Here is a 12,054-nt window from a genome sequence, read left to right on the forward strand (position 1 = left end):
ACACCTCAGCGCCCGTCCTGTGTGTGTGTGTATATATATATATATATATATAACTATCATCCCTGTAACAATGAGCGTCAGTCAGTCAGGGAAGGCAGCTGTGGGCATGTAACAGAACACATTGTTAATCCAGCTGCCTATAAAATTATACTAGTCTTTCCATCCCATAAAATTACAGAGGAGCCCCATAAATGTCATCCAGCACAATGTCTGTTTTATATCGGAGAAGCTCTTTCTCCCCAGCAGGTATTCGTTTTACGCAATACGCCAAGCTGGTTACATTCCTGACATGGATGTCCTCCTTCACAACCAATTTGGTATTTATTTTTCTAACTTTTCCAATAGTTGTGACCCTAATCTTCAGTTTTCTGCATACAGCCCCCTATGCAAACAAACTCTATGGAGTCCGATCCTGCAGTCATGTCGCCATCTAGAGGCTGGGCAGGAACCGCACCTAGCATCTAACCACCTAGATGCCATGGTTACTATTGAGCAATAAATCAACCAAGATCAGAGTTAGCGCTGATCCCAGCCACAGACGGCGGGCGTAGCAGCTGGCGGCCGCCATGTATGGAGCGGTTCGGCTACTGAGCCATGTGCAAAGTTGCATTGGAACAGTTGGTTGTAAAGGTGGACATAACTGGCTGCAGGGACTAAGAAAGAGGGGGCAGACTAAGGACCCCGGACTTGTTATTCTAAATCTACAGGCAACATAGGCCGAAGCAAATATCCCTACAAGGTGTTGTCCCATCATGACAGTCCCTGCCCTATTGTCCCTGGACAACCATAGATTACATAGACACATCATGTAAATTGGCTCTATGTAATTCCGTTCCCCCTGCAGCATGTGCGCCCTCCTCCAGCTTCCCCCGGGAACAGCAGCTGGTCAGGTGATGGCCTATTAAGTCCCCCCCCCAATCGCTGCCCAATTGTCCGAACCCTCATCCCGCCTCGCTGGATACACTCTAATGACAAAATTGAGAAAGTGAATTATTTTCCTGGATATTGCTGTAGCTCGGCTCTTCTGTCCCCGACACAGAGGCTTCTCCTTAATGTTGTGATCTTTGTGTTTTCCTTTAGAAATGCTGGAGACTGTGGAGCTCGGGGAGACTGCCCATAAGAAGACTGGGAGCACCGTGCCGGAGTCCATACATACATACAGTAGGTTCACTGCTGAGGGTGATTCATGAAGGAGCAGACTATGCAGATCAGTTCTGCTCACACTTCTTTGGGTGTTATTACACGGCCGATGGGGACCCGATAATAACTGTAAACGAGTAGCGATCTGCTAGATCGGCGCTCGTTTACTGGGCCTATTACACGTCCCGATAATCGTTAAAAGCGACTCTGTACCCACAATCTGACAACCCCCCCCCCCCAAACCACTTGTACCTTCGGATAGCTGCTTTTAATCCAAGATCTGTCCTGTGGTCCGTTCGGCAGGTGATGCAGTTATTGTCCTAAAAAAATACTTTAAAACTTGAAGCCAGTGCCAAACAGGAGTATATGTGCCCTAACTTTGCACCACCCCTCCGTCCCTCCTCATCATTAGGAATGCTCCAGGCAGATTGCCTCCTATTCCCCACCTGTGGCAGCCCGACACATGGGCTGGATCGTTAAGGACCCGTGCAATGTTCAGCATGGAGAAAATGTTCCAGTGGCGTTCCTAATGCTGAAGAGGGTGGGGAGGAGGGACGGAGGGGTGGTGCAAAGTTAGGGGCACGGGCTTCAAGTTTAAAAGTATTTTTTAGGACAATAACTGCATCACCTGCCGAATGGACCCCAAGATCTTGGATTAAAAGCAGCAATCCGAAGGTACAAGTGGTTTGGGGGGGTCAGATTGTGGGTACAGAGTCGCTTTAACAAGGGCTGCATGGACATAGTTAACAATGTCCTTGCAGCCCTTGCTTAAACTGTATACATTACCTATTCATGGTTCAGGGCTCCTCTTGCAGTCCACTTCTCCCCAGGTCCTGTTTGCTCCAGCTTCAGAGCGGCCTGTCTACTGACAGGCCGCTCAGCCAATCACTGGCCGTGGCAGTGCCGACCTGTGATTGGCTTAGTGGCCTGTCAGCTGAGACAGGCCGCTCTGAAGCTGGAGCGAGCGGGACCTGGGGAGAAGCGGACCGCAAGAGGAGCCCTGCAGCCTGGATAGGTATTGTATGCACTTTGCATATCGTCAGCTGCTGGCCGCGCACCGCTATTACACGTAGCAATGGGCGGTCGGTGCTCGACAATTATAGGTCCAAACAGATATCAATGATCAGCCGATGGCAGCAATCATCAGCTGATCGTTGTGTTTATTACACGGAGCGATAATCGGCCGGACAGGGCCGATTTGTCAGATTATCATTCTGTGTAATAGTACCCTTTAAGAGGCTGTTCAGCATGGCCAGTCCTCTTGTTTTCAGGGATGTGTCTGGCTACGACTTTCTCCCCTCTACCACTGGGGGCGTGGGGATTAAGCTATCCTATGTGTATAGCCAAATTTACTTCTCTCCCTCTGTCTCCTCTTAACTCATGGAAAAGAAGGAGCAGATGGGAAAGAGTGACACAGGACTACAGGATCAGAGTGTTGTCTGTTACCATGGTGATACATAGGAGCTGTATACACAAAATTATACATGCTTTTATTCTTGCCTTGTTGCTTTATCTTTTATGTTGGATGTAAACTGAAGCCGTAAAAAGGCTTCTAACACCTAGGTGCCCTTCAAGACCTCAATAAACACAATAAAGGGAAATTATCAGCAGGTTAGAATAATCTCCCCTGCCTGATATGTCCCTGTAACGCTCGGGGCGCAGAGGATAAAGTTATGTCTCTCACCTTCATCCTCAGTGCTGTTTCCTGGATATTAGCCTTTGATGCCTCCCTTTAAGAAATCATTTTTTTTCCTCCATCGTTGTTGTGATCCTGTTCTTATAATCCTGTTCTCCCTTTCTTGCAGTCGGCGATGGTTTAGTTCAGCCTGAAGCACTGAATAAGAAAGCCGTTCAGATTATTAACAGGGTCCGCGATAAGCTAACAGGTAAATCCAGGCAACTCCATGATGAGGGAAGAGCCGACAGAGAGGACTGGACGGGGGTTATCTCACCTGTAGACAACGTGACCCCCTCCCTTTACTGTGCGGATCGTGAATACAGTTTATCCTGGTCTCACCAGCGGACACTTAAACGGTTATCCAGGATTATAAAAACATATTTGCTTTCTTTCAAAAACAGCTCCACCCCTGTCCTCAGGTTGTTTAGGGTATTACAGGTCCACTCCATCTACTTCAGTAGAGCTGAGCTGCAATACCGCACCCAAACTGAGAACAGGAGAGGTGCCATTTCTTGGAAAAAAATCAGCCATGTTTTTTAAGCCTGGGCAACCCCTTTAAGGTCATGTACAGTCATAGCTTTTTATCCTTGTGTAATATCTGTTCTCATCAGTGGTCCTGGGCTATTGGTAATGTACAGGTAAATATACACAGGTTGGTTATATTCTGGGTGTATTGAAGGTTGTCCCAATAGCTACCTGTAGGTGACTGCATCCTTGTATATCCTTCATGTAGCATGCAGCACGTTTTTATGCATTTGGGTTATAGAAGGTCAAAGCCTTAGTATGTGCAAGGATGCATTCGGCATGGGTTTGGGTCACCTGCAGGTAACCATTTTGGCAACCTGTATACACCCAGATCATAGCCAACCTATGTATATGTACATGAAATGTCATGGCCAAGTGGCTGAGCCTACACCGCACATGGCAGGCGTTTCCAAACACACACACACTGCCATAGGTGATAGAGAAGGTGTAATGTAGGTAAAGCACACTGCAATACAGTATTAGTATTGCAGTGTACTTTATAAGTGATTAAGCAATTGCTTGATTAGAAAAAACAAACTAACATCAACCTGACCACATGAGACTGCAGGGATTGGGCTTTGACACTGGGAGGCGGATTACATGTCTGCAGGTGGGGGGGGCGGGGGTATATACTTTTATTATACAGATCCTTCACTCTCCACTCTCTCTTATCAGGCCAAGACTTTTGCCATGAAGAAACTCTGGATGTGGCCACACAGGTAGAACTACTGATAAAGCAGGCCACGTCTCACGAGAACCTGTGTCAGTGTTATATTGGATGGTAAGTCTCATCGATCAGTCACTGTCTGTATACTGGCGGATACAAGCAGACAGAAGGTTTCATTCCCTCTCGCTCCCTTTTTCTTTGCAGGTGTCCATTCTGGTAGGAACCAGCTGTGGCCTCTCTCCCTCCTGGCGGCACAGTGGACATCATTGTTTTCCTGACCACCGGTGTCGTTACCTTAGTGGATAAGCCCAGCAATAAACTGAGAGCCGTGGGCCGTGTGATAGAACGCTCCTCCAGGATGGATTTGTGTATATAGTGCCGCACCAATCATGTTTATCGTCTGTCAGCTGACCAGACATAGGATCCAGATCCCGGCACCCAGCCGCAGATCAGTTCTTTGCTGGTGCGGGAAGCCGGATGTGACCGCAGATCAGTTCTTTGCTGGTGCGGGAAGCCGGACGTGACGTAGCTGTGAAGAATTATGATTGTTGATAAAGAGATACAAACTGTATATGTGACGCCAAGTGCTCCAGTGCCGCTTTGTTCATATATTATGTTGGAATTTTTATATATATATATTTTTTGAGCATGAGGATTCCAGATATCACACTATAAGGAGGCGAAACAAGAATCTATAGGACGCCGTATATGAGGGGATGGGAAGACGACGCTTTGTAGGTTTCTCCTTATGTCTTGGCCTGCAGTGTGCATCATAGAAAAACAAAAACTTTATCGCCTGAAGGGAAAATTCGCCAGATCACCTTTTAGTTTTTTAATTTTTACTGATCTGTTCTTTATATACAGTGTTAAGAGATATGATACGATCCGGGCTGCATACATTGTTCTCTAGGACAGGGATGGAGAAGCGGTGGCCCACTAGCTTGTGAAAAACTACAATTCCCATCATACTTTGGAAGGCATGATGGGATTTCCAGTTTGCAACAGCTGGAGGGCGACATGTTCCCCATCCCTGATCTAGAGGAAGCTTATGGTGTATATGTTTTTACTGAATGTAAAGGGGTGTCTGGGTCTTAGGATATCTGATTGATTCCTGGCGTCCCTGATGATCACCTGATACAGGTGCGGCTCTTGTGCTGAAGCCTCTTTGTTAGTTACCAAGCACAGCGCCGTGCTTTGGGTAGTGGCTGTACTTGGTATTGCAGCTCAAAGTGAATAGGACGAGGTGCGTTACCAGCGAATGTAGGGCGCTGTGCATGGTAAGTAATAAAGAGGCCACAGCGCTTGCATAAGACTTGTGGCCCTTTCAGTCAGTTGATCAGCCAAGGTACCAGGAGTCAGATCCGTACGGATCAGATATCCTAAGATCCAGAAACAAACTTAAAACCTAAAGGGGTTAGAAAAACATGGTCACTTTCTTCCAGAGACAGCACCACTCTTGTCTCCAGTTTTGTAACTCCCTTTTATTGAAGTGAATGGAGCTTAAAGCGTAACTGTCATTTCAGGGTCATTTTTCTGAAAACATTAAATATCAACAGTACAAGCGATTTTAAGAAACTCTAATAGGTTTTATGTACTAAAAGAGTTTCCTTCTGTACTGAAAAAGCAATCTCCCAGCCTCCCCCCTCACATCAGAAGAAGCAGGATTTCTGTCTCCATTGTGTGGCTATGGAGAGGGGAGGGGCTGTTAGGAGTGACTGAGCACGGAGCAGTCCTGCACAGCACAACACCCTGCAATCTTCTCTCAGTAAGTTCATAGATAAGCACTGACCTTTCTGACACCTGGATTTTGTGTTTTAGGTGCCCAGAGAGTCTACAAACAGCTGACCTTCATGTCACCTCTTCCTGCTCCCTCATCTCCCTCGGCCCCTCCCCCCTTCATAGGCTTACAATGGAGAGAGCAGAGCCCGTCTTCACTGGCTTCTCTGTAATGAAGACGTGTTTGCCTGATAATGCACAGATAAGAAGTCAGGGGGGGGAGGCTGGGAGATTTCTTCTTGAGTACAGAAGGAGGCTTTTTTGGCTGATGAAACCTATTACAGAGTTTCTTAAAATCGCTTATACTACTCATTTCTGCAATAAAAAAAAAAAAACATGACAGTTACGCTTTAATTGTAAGCCACAGCTGAACTGGAGATAAGAGTGGTGCTGTCTCTGAGAGAAAGTGGCCATGTTTTTCTAACCCCTTTAATAACAGCGTGATGTGCGGGAAGCTTTCCCTAGTGGATAGGTGTTGAGCTGTCATCTTGGGATAAACCCTTCGATGTTTAATCGGTAAGCAGAAAGCTTCTCCTAGAGGAGGCAGCATGGAGCTAGCGTTGTATGCTTGTCCTCTATGTCCGTGCAGGGGGGCAGGAGCTCTGTATCAGAAAAATAGATCGCCAATTGCTATAGAGATATATTAGGAAATGATCCAGCGCAGAATGCTGAACCTACATAAACCATTCGAGGCAAACAGTATGGCCGCCATCACAGCAGGCACAAGGGTGGTCACCCAGCTGTCACCTTAACAAACTTCTGACATGTGGTAGTGATCAGTGGGGGATTCTGGGAGCTGAGACCACACAAGTGTGACTGAGAGGCCGCGCTGTGTCTGTTTCTGATTGGCTCTTGCAGGAGCGCAGTGTATGGGGCAGAGATACCGGAAAATCTATAAACTATACACTCTGGATATGTCGTGTGCCGCTCACATTATCGCCATCGGGACCCTAAAGATCAAAACGTTTTACATGTCAGAGGTTTGTTAACTCTTAATGGGCACTGTGACCAGAGAAAACATTTGATAGGTCACAGAGTTTTTATAGATCAGGGTCTGAGTGTTCACACTCCTACTGATCGGAAGAACGAGTTGGGAGACGTCCGGCACTGACTGACTGAGATTGCTGCAAAATGTACATGTATATGTGTATATGGGGCCGTCACACTCACATAGATACTACTGTGTACATACAGCTGGGACATAGATTAGATATATCGGGGGATTGCCACTCCAACTACAGGTGTGGGAGCCTCAGACTGCTGTGATGTATGGTGTAACATCTAGAGCCGCAGCCTGTAGAGAACGGTCAGTCCCACAACCGGGGTTCTCCAGCCCGACTTGGACATGATGGGATTTGTAGTCAATGCGACAGCTGGAGAGCCACAGGTTGGGGATTGTGTCACAGTATTAGGAAGGCAAAGTGATGGTTATAGGCCCCCATGGTGTTCTGTGCAATACATAGAAGTGTAAGGTCATTGGGCACTTGATTAAACTTGCAGCTCCCCAATTTGCGGTTATCCCAGTGACTCCAAGGCACCTGCAATGCACGACTATAGGACATAGTGTATAGGATGGATCCTGTCTACACTCTCCGTCAGTCAGTACTATATTGACCATAGGGCGAAGAGGCATTGCATGGATATCAACACAGCACATTTCTGCATTAAAATGTCAAGAAATTGCAGGGGAGGGAGGGAAAGGGTGGGCGGGGGGGCGCGTGTCTGGGGGGGGGGGGGGGTCTGTATATTTTGTTTTTCCTTTATAAATTAAACTTCTCAATAAATATTGATCAATGATTCTATTGTAGAGATGCTTATTCCCCCCTAACCCAGACTACTCCACCCATCGTCAGAAGCAGCAGTGCCGTCTGTAAACCTTGTGTCCTCCAATGATCACCCATCATCATCATCATCTCCTGTTATGGGGCAGAAGGGCGGCCTGATCTCTTTATGCGCCCTCCGCTATTACGAGATGATGATTTCTAATTAACTCTTTAGTACTAGTAACTTTAGTACCGCGCTCTTGCACTACTACTACAACAACAACTATGGAAGATGGCTTCCCAACTCCTCACAGCCGGCAGTGGTCAACAAGCAATTTGTGCAACTCCCATAGACATTAATAGGACACGTGTAAACAACATAGTCCCCAGAAATACGGAACCAGCGCAGCTCTCGATAGTCCACAATCTTATTAATGTTTATGATCTAAAACAGCAAACAGCATTGAAATCAATGATCCTTGATCCTTGTTCACATGTAATGTTACAAATGCAGTTAATACAAAGGACAAGCCTAAAAGGGGTTTTTTTTTTATTAATCAGAAGGTGGCAGAGATTTGTACTTTACTTCTATTAAAAAAAAAATCTCCAGTCTTCTAGTACTTATCAGCTGCTGTATGTCCTGCAGGAAGTGGTGTTTTCTTTCCAGTCTGACACAGTGCTCTCTGTTGCCACCTCTGTCCATGTCAGGACAAATCCCCATAGAAAACCTACACCACTTCCTTCAGGACATACAACAGCTAATAAGTACTGGAAGACATTTTTTTTTTTTTTTTTTTAATAGAAGTAAATTACAAATCTCTGACACCAGTAGATTTTTTTGTGAACAACCCCTTTAAGGTCCCCATACGCCTCTTATTTTTGTCGACCGTATCAGACGCTTGTGATATAATGTGTATGGGGCTCTCCCAATTGAAAGAGGCAGGTGATGTTGGGGGAAATAGGGTGTTCATAATGGAACAATAAATCAGCCCCTTAGTTCTGGGAGAGAAAAGCTGCAGTCAGAGCTCTCTGGCACAGCACAACCTTCCCCAAAGAGAACAGAAGTACTCTCGGCTGTACCAAACATTCCTGTGTATGGGGAGGATGGAAGGGATGTATAGCAGGGGTGGGGAACCTTCAGCCCTCCAGCTGTTGCAAAACTACAATTCCCATCATGCCTGGACAGCCGAAGCTAAAGCTTCGGCTGCCCAGGCATGATAGGAATTGTAGTTTTGCAACAGCTGGAGGGCCGAAGGTTCCGCATCCCTGGTGAGTAGGAACCTTTAGACTTACCGCCATATTACTCAGAATAGCCAATCTCCTGGACCAATGGAAGGATTACAGTCCCGACTATTATAACACTCGCATCATTTGGATTAAATTCCTACTCGTTGCATTAGGAAACACACAGTATTGGACATAGGGAAGAGCTAACGTCTCTAGTGTGTTGGCAGTTACAGAATTTAAGTGAATCTGACAGCTGCAGTTCACATGGTTAGATAGCTGTGAGGGCAAGGAGACACTGGTATCATTTATGTATCTGTCTGTGCATCCAGACTGTCGGAAAATGTTCTCTGATACAAAGAGGCGTTCTCAAGCCCCTGAAGCGGTGAGGACTGTAACACCTCGCTCCCCCTCCTATCCCCCCACTTCCTGCTGTCAATCAAGGGCTATTTATTTCTCACATTACAAATGGCATCCAGCCAGCTACATTACTGCACAACAAGGGTCAGATTACTGTAAGGAACAGGGACGGGCCTTACTATTTGTGGGCTTAGAGGGGAGCCTGAGTCCTATATAGGCACCCAGCAAGAGCTCAGCTACTATATAGGGTCCTATCTTATATTATGGTGGCACATAGGTGACCTTTTTACTATATGAGGGCACAAAGTGACCCAGCTACTACTTAAAGGCCTAAATACCGCACAAGGTGACTAAGTGGGCACCCTTACTGTGTGGAGCAATACCAATGGGGAGATGGTACAGGAGGTGAGAATGATGCTGGAACAAGGAGCCTAAATGCCATCAGTCTTCATCCTTCACTCCAATCAGAGAAGACACCCCCTGGGGGGCACTCAATGTAACTGCACTATAATCACATAGATGGTAAAACCAGTTGTTTGCAGCTTACATAGAACCAGGCCTGTGGTAACAGAAAACTTTGAAAGTACTCTGCTCAAAAAAATAAAGGGAACACTCAAATACATCCTAGATCTGAATGAAATCATCTTTTTGAATACTTTGCTCTGTTCAAAGTTGGATGTGCCAACAACAAAAACACACAAAGATCATCAATAGAAATCAAATTTATTAACAAATGGAGGCCTGGATTTGGAGTCACACACAAAATTAGAAGTTGAAAAACACACTCCCAGCTGATCCAACTTTAATATAATGTTCTTAAAACAAGTCACAATGAGGCTGAGTATTGTGTATGACCTCCCTACAAGGCCCGGGCATGCTCCCGATGAGGTGGCTGTATGACCTCCCTACAAGGCCCGGGCATGCGCCCGATGAGGTGTCTGTATGACCTCCCTACAAGGCCCGGGCATGCTCCCGATGAGGTGTCTGTATGATCTCCCTACAAGGCCCGGGCATGCTCCCGATGAGGTGTCTGTATGACCTCCCTACAAGGCCCGGGCATGCTCCCGATGAGGTGGCTGTATGACCTCCCTACAAGGCCCGGGCATGCTCCCGATGAGGTGGCTGTATGACCTCCCTACAAGGCCCGGGCATGCTCCCGATGAGGTGGCTGTATGACCTCCCTACAAGGCCCGGGCATGCTCCCGATGAGGTGTCTGTATGACCTCCCTACAAGGCCCGGGCATGCTCCTGATGAGGTGTATAACCTCCCTACAAGGCCCGGGCCTGCTCCTGATGAGGTGGCGGTATGACCTCCCTACAAGGCCCGGGCATGCTACTGATGAGGTGGCGGTATGACCTCCCTACAAGGCCCGGGCATGCTCATGAGGTGGTGGATGGTCTCCTGAGGAATCTACTCCCAGACCTGGACTAAAGTATGCGCCAACTCCTGGACAATCTGTGCTACAACATGACATTGGTGGATGGAGGAGACATGATGTCCCAGATGTTCTCAATGGAATTCAGGTCTGGGGAACAGGCAGCCAGTCCATAGCTTCAATGCCTTCCTTATGCAGAAACTGCTGACACACTCCAGCCACATGAGGTCTAGCATTGTCCTGCATCTCACATTTAACACTACTTCTTGCAAAAAAAGGTGGCGGTCCTACTGCTGGGTTTTTGCCTACCTACAGCTTTCCTCCACATCTCCTGGTAGCGCCTCCTGCCTCTGGACACTATGCTGTTTGACACAGCAAACCTTCTTGCAACAGCTCTCATGTGCCATCCTGGATGAGCTGCACTACCTGAGCCACTTGTGTAGGTTGTAGACACCGCCTCATGATACCTCTATGGGTGAGAACAATGACACAATGCAAAAGTGACCAAAAAAAAAACAGCCAAAAAGGGATGAGAACAGAGAAATGGTGTGGGATTAGAGATGAGCGAACCTGGAGCATGCTCGAGTCGATCCGAACCAGAACGTTCGGCATTTGATTAGCGGTGGCTGCTGAAGTTGGATAAAGCCCTAAGGCTATGTGGAAAACATGGATATAGTCATTGGCTGTATCCATGTTTTCCAGACAACCTTAGGGCTTTATCCAAGTTCAGCAGCCCCAGCTAATCAAATACCAAACGTTCGGGTTCGGATGGACTCGAACCCGAACCCGGTTCGCTCATCTCTATGTGTGATCACCAACTACAAAATCTCTACTTTATAGGGGTTGTCATGCTATAATTTCTACCAATTCTAATTGTTCCATTTGCACAAAAGCAGGAGAAATTGATTTACCATCAGTGTTGCTTCATAACTGGACATGGTGATGCCATAAAGGTGTGATTGACTTGCAGTAATATTGTGTTGTTTAAAGTGTTCCCTTTATTTTTTTTTGAGCATTCATCTAAAATGTGTAATTTGGAAGTCCCATAGAGCGTGAAAGGAGGTCAAGGAACCTCCACTGTCATAATCAGTGGGTGTCCTGGGAGTCTGATCAATCATATAGATCAGTGTAGTATACATAATACAGCACTGATCCATTAGATCAGTGCTTAATTACTCTGGTCTGCCGCAGACCAGATCTATAGATTACAGAGTCGGGATCAGCATCAGTCCGACGCTGAGGCCTGGCCGGCTAAGAGGAAGGGATCTACCCTCCCCTCTCTGAATCCCGGGAGAAAACACATGCTGTACAGGTACGGCATGTGTCCTTAAGGGGTTAAAGTAAATTTGGTAAATTACTTTAGTTGTTTTACAGTAACAGACCGATGCGGGAATGCAGGTGGCTCAGCCCTTTTTTTTTTTAAACCGCCACCAGGTGTGACGAAACCCCCTCCCTTTTGTGACACGGCTCCGTTAGAATCAAGCCGCGCCACAGAGGGGAGATCATCACATTGGGGGTAGCGGCCCTTCTCTCCGTGCTCCAGGG

At 46.8% G+C, this 12,054-nt stretch overlaps 1 protein-coding gene across 1 annotated transcript in view; it reads left to right on the top strand.

The window, feature by feature from the left end:
- MTOR (mechanistic target of rapamycin kinase) overlaps positions 1-4,581 on the top strand; it is a 78,064-nt gene extending 73,483 nt beyond the window's left edge. Inside the window, exons 56-59 of the mRNA XM_069948403.1 lie at positions 1,081-1,161; positions 2,946-3,026; positions 4,019-4,124; positions 4,215-4,581. Of these exons, the coding sequence (XP_069804504.1) occupies positions 1,081-1,161; positions 2,946-3,026; positions 4,019-4,124; positions 4,215-4,230 (284 nt within the window). The 3' untranslated portion in view covers positions 4,231-4,581. The remainder of the gene's footprint in view (positions 1-1,080; positions 1,162-2,945; positions 3,027-4,018; positions 4,125-4,214) is intronic.
- The last annotated feature ends 7,473 nt before the right edge of the window (positions 4,582-12,054 follow it).

The sequence above is a fragment of the Dendropsophus ebraccatus genome, chromosome 12 (assembly GCF_027789765.1).
Source record: "Dendropsophus ebraccatus isolate aDenEbr1 chromosome 12, aDenEbr1.pat, whole genome shotgun sequence".
Lineage (NCBI taxonomy): Eukaryota > Metazoa > Chordata > Amphibia > Anura > Hylidae > Dendropsophus > Dendropsophus ebraccatus.